General features: G+C 60.8%; 2 protein-coding genes across 3 annotated transcripts in view; both read left to right on the forward strand.

Annotated features, from left to right (window-relative positions):
* RASGRF1 (Ras protein specific guanine nucleotide releasing factor 1) overlaps positions 1 to 5,071 on the forward strand; it is a 36,420-nt gene extending 31,349 nt beyond the window's left edge. For both annotated transcript variants that reach the window (XM_086620656.1, XM_086620657.1), the window contains exons 22-27: positions 26 to 110; positions 400 to 597; positions 1,237 to 1,316; positions 1,867 to 1,984; positions 2,314 to 2,382; positions 4,979 to 5,071. In XM_086620656.1, coding sequence (XP_086476782.1) covers positions 26 to 110; positions 400 to 597; positions 1,237 to 1,316; positions 1,867 to 1,984; positions 2,314 to 2,382; positions 4,979 to 5,071 — 643 coding nt within the window. The remainder of the gene's footprint in view (positions 1 to 25; positions 111 to 399; positions 598 to 1,236; positions 1,317 to 1,866; positions 1,985 to 2,313; positions 2,383 to 4,978) is intronic.
* Positions 5,072 to 6,163: 1,092 nt separating this feature from the next.
* On the forward strand, positions 6,164 to 14,172 carry CTSH (cathepsin H). Its single transcript, XM_086620658.1, is given in 13 exon segments — positions 6,164 to 6,236; positions 6,528 to 6,559; positions 6,662 to 6,767; positions 6,849 to 6,887; positions 6,890 to 6,918; positions 7,475 to 7,579; positions 7,904 to 7,990; positions 8,900 to 8,955; positions 10,088 to 10,169; positions 10,253 to 10,321; positions 10,725 to 10,831; positions 12,614 to 12,739; positions 13,387 to 14,172. Coding segments are annotated over 13 exon segments (987 nt in total). The 3' UTR covers positions 13,463 to 14,172.
* Positions 14,173 to 14,327: the final 155 nt, after the last annotated feature.

The following is a 14,327-nucleotide window of genomic DNA, read 5'->3' on the forward strand; positions in this document are numbered from 1 at the left end:
TTGAGCTGAATGCTGTTGTTTGCAGAGAGTTCTTCGGGCAAGGTTGGATGAAGCTTGAGAAGAACGAAAGGACTCCTTACATCATGAAGAACACAAAGCACTTCAATGATGTAAGTGCAGCCGCAGCACGGGACGGGGGAACAGGCACAGACGGGGCAGCGCAGCCAACCCGCCCCAGCGATGGCCGGGGACGGGGATGCACGGGGTCGATCCGCCCCCTCCCCATGCTCCGTGGACGTTACGTGCCTCGGGGACCCATTGCAGGTGGAGCATCTCCCAGTGCCGCAGCAGGAGCCTGCTGCAGGGCCGGGGAATCTCTTTTATAAACATGGTGAGGCCGCAGGGCACGGAGCTGTTGCCCACCGTCCTCCTGACGCGTGGGCTGGTGTGTCCCCAAAGGTCAGTAACCTGATAGCGTCGGAGATCCTCCGGAACGAGGAGATCAACGCGCGGGTGAGCGCCATCGAGAAGTGGGTGGCGGTGGCGGACATCTGCCGGTGCCTGCACAACTACAACGCCGTGCTGGAGGTCACCTCCTCCCTCAACCGCAGTGCCATCTTCCGCCTGAAGAAAACCTGGCTGAAGGTCTCCAAGCAGGTAGGGGTGGGGGCCGGGGGGCTGTGGTCTGTGGGGAGAGAGGGCACATGCACTGGAAAAAAAACGGTTAGAAGTTTTGGTAGGTGTTTCCTGGGGGAGGTGGTGCAGCAGCAGCTCGGACCCTGCGTCGCCGTCGGATTTATCCTTCCTGTGCGGTTAAAGAAACCTTTTCTGAACAGTTGTTGGAGCTGTGTGTGCACACAGACACTTCACACTGGTTTTCTGGGCTTCTCGGACCAGTTACGGATGAGCAAAGTGAATTGTTGTGAGGTGGGACAGAAACAGCTCGGACCCGCGCGGTGCGGAGCCTGACGGAGTCCGGGGGCTGCCGACCCCGGAGCGCCGTCTGTTTCCCTGCAAAGGGATGGAGCTGTGGATTAGGACAGGTGCTGGCGGAGGCGAGAGGCAGGGAGGAAAGAAGGGCACAGCCCTCTCTAGTGTGTGTTGGAGGGGCTTTGCTTTCAGGTGCTCGCTCAGCTCCAGGGTGTCACTGGAGCCAGCTGTGCCAGCCAGGGCAGGATTTGTCCCTGCAAAGGTGTGGAGCAGCCGGACGGGGGGATGTGCCTCGGCAGCGGTGGGCAGGGCGGGCTGGGGGCTTCTTCCAGGGCCTTCTCCAGGCGACGCTTTGGTTTCTTGCAGACGAAGGCTCTGATCGATAAGCTGCAGAAGCTGGTGTCGTCGGAGGGCAGGTTCAAGAACCTGAGGGAGGCCCTGAAAAAGTGAGTGAATGATGGGGCTGCGGCTGCGAGGGGCTGCTGACAGCCTGGGGCCCCGTGGTGCCGGGCATTCGGACCCCCCCCCCAGCTCCGGCGCTGCGGCTTTGCCCACCGGCTCGCTTCGGAGCCCGCGCTAACGTGCGTCCTGGGCAGCGGGCACAGGGCAGTGGCTGGCTGTGATCCCGGGACCTGAGCTCTGCCTCCGAGCGGCGGCGTGGGCAGGCGGCAATAGAGGGGTTGCAAAGGGGCAGATCGTTGCCAGACACCGGGAAACGTTCCCCCCCCTCCCCTTACAGCCTCATAGTTTAAAGCCCCAAATGTACCATGTTTAGCTACGGTTCCCCCCAGCCAGCGCGTGTCCCACCCTGCCCGCGGGGACAGTGGCTGCAGGACGAGGCCCAGGGGACCCCCAGCTTCCCGGGGAGATGCTTCCTTCTGGGCTTTTGTATATTGGAAACAATCCTTCAAATTCTGCTAGCTGTGCAGTCTCATCCCCCTCCCTGCTCCACTAAGGCAGTTTTCTGTCTTATTTCTTTCTGGTTTGCCCCCAAAGTTGTGACCCTCCGTGCGTCCCTTACCTGGGAATGTACCTGACCGACCTGGCGTTCATCGAGGAGGGGACCCCGAATTACACCGAGGACGGCCTGGTGAACTTCTCCAAAATGAGGATGGTGAGTCTGCCGGCAGGCATGCAGGGGCCGCGTCGGAGCGACGCAGCTCGGTGCCGCGCTGGTGGCCGGGTCCGTGCCCACCCCGTGCAGCCCCCGCAGCCGTCATCGGCACAGCGCCCGACACCCACGCGTGTCCCCTGCACGCAGCGGGGCTGTCCCTGCTCAGGGATGTGTCTGGAAGAGACAAAAAGCCCTTTGCGTGGTGCTGCGGTTAAGGGTGCGGACGGGCTGCGCTGCACCGGCTGCCCGACACCCTCCCCGGTGCTGGCATGCGGTGCCGGAGGTGCCAGCTGTGCTGTGAGCGGCCGCTGTGTTCTATCTCCGGACAGATTTCGCACATCATAAGAGAGATCCGCCAGTTCCAGCAAACCTCCTACAAGATCGAGCACCAGCCTAAGGTACGGCCTTGTCCCGGGAGCCACACGCTCCCGCTCCTCCTCCTCTCCCTCCCGAATCACACCGTCTAAGCCTTCAATTTCTGGCAGCAACTTTGGGGAAGATACGATGCTTCTGTAGGAAATTTAAGAGTGGAAACGCTGGGAGAACCAGCGCAGGTGTGGGGCTTGTGTCAGGCGAGGCATGCTGGAGGGGATGGGCGCAGGACACACGTAGCCACCCCCCTGCTCCTCTGGGCACATGTGTGCCCTGCCACGCCATCCGTAAGGAGCCCATCGCCTGTGCAGCGTTGCTGGCAGAGCAGAACGATGCGGCTTCGCTGTCCGAGCCCCGGCCAGAACAAGTCAACGCTGTCCTGTCCATCCTGAGCTTTGCTGCCGGTTTTTCCCAGCACACCGGGCTGCCCTTCCACTCTGGTTCTTTCTGCAAGCCGCCGCGATCGTGGGCACGAGGGTTGGCAGCCTGGCGTGGTCTTGCCGTGGTCAGGCAGCGCAGCGAGGGACTCGCCTGGAAGGGCTCCGGGAGCGGGTGGGCACTGGGGACGGAGCTGTGCTCCGCTGTGAGCCACTTTCGGGCAAACGTCAGCCGAGGCAGAGACCTGTGCGGTGTGAGAGCGCGGGCGGGGGTCCTGTCCCGAGGTCGCCGTCCCACGGGAGAGCGGCTCCGGGGCTCGAACTCAGCCAGAGATCGTGTTTTACCTGGAGGTGGGACGAGCAGCTGTACCTTTCCCCATCCATGGGAATGAGTAACAAGTGTCGGTGGCTCCTGGGAATCCTGCCCTCATGCCCTGCGCTCCCTCGCCGTTCGCTGCCCTTCTGCTGCAGCAGGAGTGTGGCTGGCACTGCTGCGCCCAGAGCAGGGACTGCGCCTTGCTGCAGGCTGTCGGCAGCGGTGCAGGGGATGGAGGGGTGGCTGCGGGCCCCGTGCCCCCCCAGGATGCTGCAGCGGAGGTGTTGCTCCAGATGGCAGCTGCACCCGGATGCCACAGCCATCGGGCAGGGTGAGGGGTGGCCAGGGTGCTCCTGGGCTGCTCTGTGTGTTTGTGCAATGCATGCACTGCTCCTCCCTGCACAGCCCGGGCGCGGCGCAGAGGCCGCCCCTCCCTCGGTGCCCCCTTTCCCTGCCGCAGCCTTTGCACGGACCCTGTGTCCCCCCGGACCCCCCGCAGGTCGCTCCCAGCAGCCTGTGTGCAGCTGAGTTCCGCCGGCACCGGCAGAGCCCACCCTGGAGATGCTGAGAAATAGCGGTTGGCAGCCCCCCCTCCCCAGGCTGGGGGTGCAGACTGGGAGCAGGGCACCTCCCACCCCTGCCGCAGCCTGGTGCTGGGTGGCCTCCGCCTTGCGATGGCCCCCACACGTGTGATGAGAAGGAAAGTCTCAGCCGCCCTCGCACTTCCTCTGCCACCGCACTGCGGAGCCACCCAGCAACTGGGCTGGCAGCTGTGGGGGTTTCCGCTGTCTCGGGCACTGCTGTTCTCCAGAAACACCAAACCCTCCCGGGGCAGTGCCGCTGCCCCGCCGGCGTCTGCCGAACCTGCCCAGTGCTGCGACTGCCGCACTGTTGGTGATGGGACCGGGCCAAACTGCCCTCCCATGACGCCAGTTTCTGTGTGCAGTGGCAGGAGCAGCCCCGGGCCCCCCGGACCGCGACCCCTGGCCGGGCTGGCACAGGTCAGCGAGCCGCGGGCTCTAATTTTGGGCTCTGATTTTAGCCTCTGCAGCAGCCCCAGCCCTGCCCTCCACACCGCCGGTGCCTGCCCATGGCTGGGCTCACGCCGCAGTCTCTGCCCAGCTGGGCACACTGGGTAACCCTGGCTTCCTCCGGCCTCTCCTGCTCAGGAAAATTGGCATCTGCAAACACAGCCCACTGGCCTGAGAACACGGCTGGAAACAGCCGGTGCCAAGTGCAGTGCGAAGGGTGGTGCCGGTGGTGCCGTGCGTGGCCATGTGTGGCCCTGTCCCCCTGCAGAGGTGGGAGATGGCCGCACACAACCCCCGGACCCTCTCGTGGGTGATGAGGTGAAGCCCCATCCGTGCCGCCGGTGCTTCCCCAGCAGAGGCTCTGCTGCCGGCTGCTCCTTGCGCCCGCTGGCTCCGAACCCCAGGCACGGCGCCTTGCCCCGGCACGGGCTGTGCCCCTCTTGGGCACCAGCTGTGCACACCGCGCAGCTAACGAGGCCAGAAAGCGATTTGGGAAAAATCTTCCAGAAATTGGGAGCCGATTCTCTGCCAGCAGCGAAGCAGATGTCTGCCCCGTCGGCAGCGTTCCCGCGGCAAGAAGGTCACTCCCCACTTACGCGGTGCCTTAATTATCAGGATTTTGTGTTCTCAACAGGGGAGAACTTTGTGGCTGATAAAATAGAACCAGAGAGGGAAACTAAGCAAGCAGAAGAGCAGAGCAGCTGGGGGCTAGCCAAGACTTTGCAATCCTGGGATGAGATAAGCATGTGCCGTGCCCATGTCCGTTGGCAGGAACTGCTGGCGCTTCCCTGTTGTTGTTTACTGCTCCAGCCTTTACCGTTGCCCAGTTTCGGCGTTTATCGGCGGCCGCAGCAGAGGCGAGTCCTCCCTGCTAACGGTCTGGCTCTCGTTTTTCCAGGTGACGCAGTACCTGCTGGACCAGTCCTTTGTGATGGACGAAGAAACCCTTTACGAAGCTTCTCTGCGGATAGAGCCCAAACTGCCTTCTTGAGCCCGGAGCAGCGGCGGGCGGCTGCCCGTGTGCACACGCTATCCCATACTGTATATACCTGTTTGTTTCCGTTGGACGCCCTGGAGTGACTTCCACGTATGTGCTTCTCCGAGCAAACCGCCCCCCTCGTCCTTAGGCCGCAGTAGGATTTCCCGCATCCTTTAAGGTTTCACGCACCGACACTTCGCTGGAGTCCCGGTTTCTTTTCAACGCTGTTCTTTTGGTCATTCGTTCCTCCCGAGGGGGCTGGCGAGCGGGCGGGCGAACCCCCGCGTTCCCCCGGGGGGCGCGGGCAGCGCGGAGCAGCCCTGGCTCGGGCGGTATCCGGGCGGGATCGGCAGCGACGTCCCCGGGCACACTCTGTACGGCGGGGGAAGAGAACCCATTAAAGTTTGTCCCTGCGTGTGAAGCTGCCCGCTCTCTCTGTGCCCCCCGGTGCCGGGGGTCGCTCGCCGCTGCCCCCGGTCCCCCCGACCCTCCCCGCTGCGTACGGCTCACGACCAGCTGCTGTTGATACGCGATAGATCCGTGTCCCTTGTGACCGCTGAGTACCATGATGTAGAGGTAGACAAAGATGACCGAGTGTTTTTATTACATATACTGTAATCCTGTCTAACCGCCGTCTAGCAGGAATATAGTAATGTAGTGCTTATTCTGTGAATATTACCATGTATTTTTTACATTGTACAGGATATACACGGTTGAACTTTGCAGTGGCAGGCATGCTCCACTCCGACCAGAACACTTTGCTGTAAGCAATACCTCGTGGTATGAGAATTCTCTTTCAAGCCCTAGAACTATTTCAACTTACAGCTTGTTTGGAAAAATATTTCCATTTTTTTTTGTAAAAATATATGTTTCCTGATTACCTCTTGCTAATAAATCTATTCTATCTCAGGGTGAACCGCGACTCGTCCTCTTTTTATGGGCGGGCCAACGCCGGACCCGCACGCACCCCGCCCCTCCCCGCGGGGACGGGACGCCCCGCCCCCTGCCCCGCCCCTGCCCCGCCCCTCCGGCGGAGGCCCGGCCGTGCTCGGTTCGGCTCCGCTCGGCTCGGTTCGGTTCGGTTCGGCTCCGCTCGGCTCGGCCATGGGCTGGGCCGCGCTGTTGGCCGCGGTCGCGCTGCTGGCGCCCGCCGCCGCCTGGATGCCGTCCGCCGAAGGTAAGGGGGCACCGGGAGAGGGTGGCTCGGCGCGGCACGGCTCGGCCCGGCTCGGCCCGGCCCGGCTCGGCGCGGCCCGGCCCGGCTCGGCTCGGCTCGGCCCGGCCCGGCTCGGCTCGGCCCGGCTCGGCTCGGCTCGGCTCGGCTCGGCCCGGCCCGGCCCGGCTCGGCTCGGCTCGGCTCGGCTCGGCGCGGCCCAGCTCGGCTCGGCCCGGCCCGGCCCGGCTCGCCGCTGTGCGGGGCGGGGGGGCGGCGGGGCAGGCGCTGACGCCGGCCCGGTTTGTTCCGCAGAGGAGCTGCAGTTCAAGGCCTGGATGCTGCAGGTAACGCTCCGGGGGCGCCTCCGCCGCGGTGGGCCGGGCCGGCCCGGGGCCCCGGGCCCTCGGGAGCGGCGGGATCGCGGATGACGGACTCTGCCTCCGCAGAACAACCGGCGGTACGGCCCGGGCGAGTACGCCCGGCGGCTGCGCATCTTCCTCGGCAACAAGAGGCGGATCGAGGAGCACAACGGCGGCAACCACAGCTTCCAGAGTAGGAGCCGCTCCCGGCCCCGGCCCCGCTCGCTCTGAGCTCAGCCTGAGCGAGTGAAACGTTCCCGTTTCCCCCTTCTAGTGGGCCTGAACCAGTTTTCGGATCTGACCTTCACAGAATTTAAAAGTTGTATCTGTGGAGAGAGCCCCAGGTGGGTGACGGGAGCGTGGTGCGGGTGCTGCGGGTGCCATGGGTGGGGAGGAGGGGGTGTACGGCAGGGTGGCAGACCCTGAGCCGTGGGGCGGGGGTCTCTGTGCCGTGCTGCACCCGTGCCCATGTCGGCACCCCACCGCCGCGCTGCCCGAGATCGACACTGGCAGCACCCTGTCCCGCTGGAGCCCAAGTAAGAGCGAGGTGAAGCCCCCATCCCCTGCCCCCACTGCCCCGACCCTGGCTCTAGCCCAGTCCTCACTTCTGCTTTCCGTTCTGCAGTCCATCTGTGTTTTTGTGGGCAGACCCAAGGCCTGATCCCGGCGGTCTGGGGAGTCAGGAGCTCCCGGAGCAGCCCGGGCCCCGCTGCGGGGGCGCGGGCTGGCGGTGTGCTTCCAGGGCTGGCCCGGTTCTCCCTGGCCGTCGTGGCTGGCGTGCCGGGGCGGCACAAGCAGCGTGGCAGCCACCGCTCCCTCTTCTATGGGAGAGGGCGGCTGTCCGTGGGCCGCAGTCCCCCGGCACGGCAGCTAGCCGCAGCCCTCCCACCTCGCTTGCAGAACTGCTCGGCCACCAAGGGGAACTTCCTGCGCAGCTCCGGGCCGCATCCCGACTCCATCGACTGGAGGAAGAAGGGGAATTACGTGACGCCTGTGAAAAACCAGGTGGGGACCGTGTGTCATCGGCGACATGCCGAGAGCGGGCCGTGAGAGGGGCTCACTGCTGCGGGCAGGGCACTGTGCCGGGAGGAGTAGTGCTGGGCTGCGCGTGCCCGCGGGGAAGCAGGTTCCCCCAGGACCCTCTCCATGACTGGGGCAGGGGGCTGCGGCAGCCTTGGGCAGGGGACGAGCAGAAGGCGAAGCCTGGCTGCTGGCAGGGAGCAGGAGCTGTGTGCTCCAGGCATGCCCTTCTGCCCCAGCCCCAGTTTTGGGGAGGCCGGTGACCCCGCCGCACGTCATGGAGCAGCTCCTCTCTGGTTCCTGTCGCAGGGCGCCTGCGGAAGCTGCTGGACCTTTTCCACCACGGGGTGTCTGGAGTCTGCTATTGCTATTGCGACGGGAAAGCTCCTCTCTCTGGTAAGAGATTTTCCTTTCCTGTGCGCTGGTGGCAAGTCCTGCCTCCGGTTATCCGGCGGGGCCAGCCCGCTCCTGTCCAGGGCAGCCGCTGGCTGCTTGCCCCGAGCCCAGCCGAACATGGCTGTGTGGGGCTGCGGCAGCCCCCAGCCCTGCAGACCCCTCTCAGCTCTTCGCAAGCCGAGCAGAACTGCTGCGGGAGGCGCAGAGCAGCGTGGCTGGGAGCTCTGCGTGCCCGAGGATGTGCCTGTTGCCATCCCCTTGCAAGGTCTGCGTGTCCCGCTGCCCCAGGCTTGGGCAGAGCCCTTTTCGGAGCAGGATGAAAGCAGAGGGGCCGGAGGCTGACAGGTCCCTGCCGCTGGCAGCCGGCGTGGTTAGCCAGAGCCGTGTCTGCGGCCGCCACCCAGGCAGGAGCTCCTTGCTGCAGAACAGCTTGCTGCAAGCAGCACGTTGTGAGATTGTTTATTTTTAAACTCCTGGAGAATTTGTATTCTCGAAGAACTGGAAAAACGGTAGCCACTTCTATGACTTACCAGCATAGCTGAGGGTTGGGTGTAAGTGTCCAACACAAACTTGACCTTTGAAAGAGATCTCGGCCAGCGCTCCCGCGGGTGGGACGGTGTCCCGGCAGGCATGAGGAGGAATGCCTCCAGCAGCTGGAGCATCTTGGGCTGTTTGCTCCACATCCTCGTCCCATTCCTCGGGGCGTGGAGCCATTCACCTGGGTGCTTCCCGCTCCGTTCAGCCAGGTGCTTCCCGCTCCGTTCACCTGGGTGCTTCCCGCTCGCCGCGGTGAACAGCCAGCTGCCGGGGTCAATCCCACGCTCCCGGCTGCCTGCCGTGCGGGTCGCGTTTTGTCTCACTCCAAAGGCGGGTGTCGAACATACACTGACTCAAAAAACTTTTCCGTAGGCGGAACAACAGTTAGTTGATTGCGCTCAGGCTTTTAACAACCACGGCTGCAGTGGGTAAGTAATACAGAGTAATAAAGAATATCTTACGTTCCGTGATTGACAGCCTCCCTCAAGACCTCGTGTCGGGATCCTTTCAGATCTTGGAGTGGTTTTTGTTTTCCCTTGGCTGAGGTGTGTCAGGGAAAACAGTTCTGGGTTTGGTTTGGTTTGATTTGCTTGCTTTAATTTTGCCCTCCCTAGAGGTCAGCTGTTTCACTGAACCTCCAGCATTTCCTAACCTCTGTTGTTCCTCTTGTTTATTAGTTTTTCTTCTGGTATTTGTTTTGTTACAGTGTCTTCTGATACCGCAGTCATGGGTGCTGCCTAGCTGGGCTTTAACCCGCTCGGGGAAAACAAGGGGGTTTTTATCTGTCGCTCTGCTCATGGGACATGCGCATCTCGTGGCGCTTTAAGGAGCCCCAGAAACCTCTGCTTCCCCTTTGGTAAATTCCTGCTGGCATTGCTAGAGAAGGCAGGAGAGAAAGCTCTCTGAAATCTGCTTTCTGTAAGATAAGCAGTCCCTGAGGAACATTGGAGAGCTGAGCAAAACCACTTGGTGATTTTTTTATTTTTCTCGTGACTCCTCCTTAGTCCTTTCCTCGTGAGCACACCCTGGTCACGCTTCCCTTTTCGTCCCTCTGCGAGATGTGCTCCCCAGAGGTGGCTGGGGGAGGAAGCAGCTGCTTGCTGGAGATGCGGGTCCCGTGTCCTCCCCCGTGCTGTGTACTGGGGACCCCGGCCACAGCGTCTGGGTCATGGAAAAACACCTTTCGGTGTGCGAGGCTGCAGAGCTGAGCTGGCCCGGCTGGTGCTGTGTGGGTGAGGTGGCCTCGTGCCTTCGGGGCTCCTGCATTGGTGTTGTCCCCTGGGGATGAGGCACCCCCGAGAACGAGGTCTTCCCGTGCCTGTGTAGGACTGTGCCGAGCAACGTGACAGTCCGGGCCAGGAGTCCCAGGCAGGGAGATATCGCAGGAACAGACTGGAGTTTATGCCGTTAGAGGGTCTGGGATCCACACTGTCCTTCCCTGTCCCCCCACCTTGCAGGAATGGTATGTAGGACTGCGAGGGAACGTTGGTGGCTTCGCTCTGCGGAAGCCGTGGCGTTACCGTCCTGATTAACCTGCGCTCTGGCCGCGTTGTCTTGCAGGGGCCTGCCAAGCCAAGCCTTCGAGTACATCCTGTATAACAGAGGGCTCATGGGGGAGGACACCTACCCGTACCGGGCCGAGGTATTTCCAGCGCAGCTCAGGCGCGTGTCTGCAGCGGCAGAGCAGGGTCCAGCTCTAACCCCGCTTCCTTTCTGCCCTCGCAGAACGGCACCTGCAAGTTCCAGCCGGAGAAGGCTATTGCGTTTGTCAAGGATGTGATCAATATCACGCAGGTAAGGCCGCGAGGGTTGTGTTTCCGAACTTCCCGGGCTGTGCCAAGCCTGACCTGGAAGGTGCTCGGCTGCCCCGGGGCGTGCGGCGCTCTGCAGTGCAGGCTGCAGCCTGCTCGCTCGCTGGGGAGGAGCGCCCGCTGGCACACACACTGCTCTCCCGCGCACCGCTGGCTCCCTGTTCGGAAGTGGCACAACAGGCACTGGGTCTCTGCCTGCTTTCCGTCTCCCAGGCTGTGAGAAAGTCCTGGTTGTTGTCTTTCAAGGCAAGAGGCACTTGTCTTCTTGTCTGCACGCAGAAGGCCAGGGTTAGCCATCCCCACCGCACACTCACTGCTGGTCCGGGGATCCTGACTGGTCCCAGTGTAAGCGGGAGATGAATGACACTGGGATCCTCTCCTTGCAGTACGACGAGGACGGCATGGTAGAAGCTGTGGGGAAGCACAACCCGGTGAGCTTTGCGTTTGAGGTGACGAGCAGCTTCATGCACTACAGAAAAGGAGTCTATTCAAAGTGAGTATTGCTGAGCCCGGGAGGGGAGGGCGAGGGGAAGGTGTAGGGCAGGAATCACATCCCGATTTCTCCCGCTTTGCGGCACTGGACGCATTCCTGCATTTTCTTTTAAACAGAAAATAGCAAACATAAGTAAACTGAGCCTTGACGTACTGATTTCCCAGAGGGATGAGAGTACAGCACAGGGAAGAGGGAACAGTGCACTTGCAGCCACTTTACTGCTGGGAGCCAGCCCAACCTGAAGACCAGTTGGTATCTGGAACAAAGCTCAGCGAGCCCGTGAGCTGGGAGATGCTCCTGCAGCCCTGTGTGTGTCGGAGCCGCGGATGGTGGCAGGGTCAGCCCAGGGGTCACAGCTGACACGTCTGGTTTGCTTAGGGTGAGCCCTAACCAAAGTACGCTTCCGTGGGGCTCGGGCGGCTCTTCCAGCGCCAGACCTCGGAGCGGGGGTGGTGAGCGGCGTAGCTGGCTCCGCGCCGCCCTGCACCGAGCTGGCACGTTGGCAGGCTGCGTTCCGAGGGCCGGGGCCGCTGCACCCTCTCTGCAGGGCAGGCAGGTCCCCAGGCACCTCGTGCCAATCCCTCGCTGCAGCTGGACGTCTAAGAAAAGCAGCAGAGATGAAAAATTCGTTTGAGACATGAAGCGACCTGGCAGAAGAAGGTCTCAAGTGGTGTGTCAGCTCTACAGCCAAGGCAGAGAGCTGCTTCAGAGGATGATTAGGATATTTTGGAAAGACTGTGGAAGCAGGATAGATTTCTGTTTGGCAAGAAATGGGGAAAGTGCCTGTTTGGACAGAACTAGGAAAATACTTTAGAGTAATGAATCCTCAGTCCCGTAGAACTGCAGGGAAAGGGAAACTAAGAGTCTGAGCATGAGTGATCTACCCCAGGGAGCTGCAAGGGAAAGAGCAGGCAGCACCGTGAATTCGAGTGGCTTTGCTGTTGCAATAAAGACAGAAATCTTGAGTTTAAAGCAAGCAACAGGCAGATGGAAGGTGTGAAAGCAGGGGAGACAGTCAGGATACTTCGTACGAGCATTCCAGTTTGAGGAACATGCCGAGTTGTCTTGTACAGTTATAGTCTAAGGTAGATTTAAAGTCAGAGCGTGTGGAATAATCGATCCGCCAGTGGTTTCGGCCTCTGCTCCCCGGACAAGTAAATCTGTCGTGGGGATTATTGACCTTTTGGTTACCTGCAATTTGAAAATGTTTAAAACTAGGTGCTCTGGAGCTGGGAGCTTGTACCTTGTGTTGCCCTGTTTTGCATCACAGGCAGCAACTTCCATCCAGTGCAATTTAAAAGCTGGAAATTCAGGGGAAATACAAGGAAATGTGTATTGAGACTGAGGAATTAGCTGTTCCCTGTGCAAAGCACGGAACAGTGCCCCTGAACTTCGAGGCAGAACACACCATTGCAGGGATGCACGAAGAGCTTCTGATTTTCATTGGAAAAATTCCTTTGCTCAGTTTTTTCATAGCAGTTCGTTCTTGTGTGATGATGTTGATGTTAATTCTGAACAAAAGGCTGGACCAGGTGCTCGGATCAAAGTCCGTGTAGCCTGTCACCGCGGCCTCGGATGTGGCTGGTGGTAACTCCTGAGCGAGGAAAACAGCAGTGCCTTCTTTTCTTGGCTTCCTTCCCTACTCTCCACAACTGGAAGTTCAGAGTATCCTTTCGTTCTTTTTGCAGCTGGAGTGCAATCAAGAATGCCGACTAATCCGTGATTAATTACAGGCTGGTTTTTCCTGTAACAAATCTTCATTGTTTTTCCTTTTCCCTGCAGCCCCCGATGTGAGCACACTCCTGACAAGGTGAACCATGCTGTCCTTGCTGTGGGGTACGGAGAAGAAAATGGGACCCCTTACTGGATTGTGAAGAACTCCTGGGGCCCGCGGTGGGGCATGGATGGGTAAGGAGGTCCCGGCGCTACCGGACCCGCCACGGTCTCCCTGTACCTGGTGTAAGGACAGTGCCATGCGTGGGATGGCACCCACCCTCCTCAGCCTCCAGCTCGCCCTTAGGCTCTGAGGCTGGAATTTCACAGCTGTTCCATGCTCTTGGGAAGAGGCAGGGGAAACCATCCCAGCCTCGGGAGCGTGGCTCTACAAACCAGTGCTGGGGTGACTGGTTGGAGCAGACCCTTACATCAGCAGACCTGCCGTGGTCACCAGGGGCCCGGCCAGTGCATGCAGGGCTGCCGTACCGCTGGCTCACCTGGTGCCAGGACAGCACCGTGCCTCTGCTGTGGTTACACGGCCAGAGGAGAACGGGTTGTGCCGGGAGTGAGTTTTCACTCCGGCTCCGCGAGTATTTCCAGCTCCAAGTGACGTTTTTCAGAGTCGGGCTCTAAAACTCTGCTAGTTTGTGATTTCAGGGGGAGCAGCACTGCCTGGCTCACTGCTGGCAGTCACGGCTCTGGCACAGGCACTGCTCCGTGTGCTGGCACGAGAAAGGAGCTTGCACGTGACGAGAGCACTCGCCGTATGCCTGCGCCCGTCGTGCCGGCTCTGCCGGAGAAGGGAACACTCACTCTTACACATTTCTTTCTCTTTTTAGATATTTCCTCATTGAACGTGGCAAGAACATGTGTGGCCTTGCTGCCTGTGCATCTTACCCCGTTCCTCAGGTGTGAGAAGAGAGCGCAGGCTGGGGAAGGCGGGCGTGGGGAAAGGAAGGACGGACTGTACACGGATTTCGGAATGCTAAAACCAAGAAGGTGAGAAGATGAAACACCAGTCTGCTGGAAGCCATCACCTGCAGGCAGACTCCTCGGCTCGCAGGGGGAAGACCCGGGCCTCCTCTCCCCAGCCAAAAGCAAGCATGCTCCTGCGCCGAGAGCCGGACTCCCGCCCTCTCCTCCGGCTGCGTGCGCTCGCCCTGTCCCAGCCGCGGCCCTGCGCCCCTCTGGGTGGGGGGGGGGTCAGCAGCGGGGGCTGCTTGGCTGGGGGGGATGCCAGGCCGTTACCTGGTGTTAAGACACAGCCCAGCAAAGCTCACCCCTCCCTTACGATGGCTGTTTCCCAATCAACATGTAACTTCTAGGAATTTTTAAAATTTTCTTTGAAGGAGATTTTTCCTTTCTCTAGAGGAAGATGAGTGCTGTGATTAAGTCATCTATTTTCATTAAGCGCTTTTAGTGTTTTTTTGTATTAAAAAATAGATGGTATTTTAATGCAGAAGATATAATGCAGAGGAAATGGTTGATTTTCTTTTCTGGATCAATGAGGAAAGCAAGCAGCTTATTGCCAGGAACTGATGAACAGGTGATGGCGGAAGGCGGCTGCGCCCGTGGGGGGCACTTCTGTGTGACTTCCTGCTCAAATCTGCCCCTGACCCAATAAAGATGAGTCGTCACCGGTGTCGGTGTGCTCTGCGGCCCCGTCACTGCCGTGTCCCACCACGGAGCAGGACCCGACCCGGGGGTGTCTGTCGGGGGCCCCATCCCCCTCACGCAGCTCCTGCGAGCGCCGCGGCGGCGTGAAGCGTTCGAGCCTCCC

This window comes from Tauraco erythrolophus, chromosome 14 (genome assembly GCF_009769465.1).
Source record: "Tauraco erythrolophus isolate bTauEry1 chromosome 14, bTauEry1.pri, whole genome shotgun sequence".
Taxonomy (NCBI): Eukaryota; Metazoa; Chordata; class Aves; order Musophagiformes; family Musophagidae; genus Tauraco; species Tauraco erythrolophus.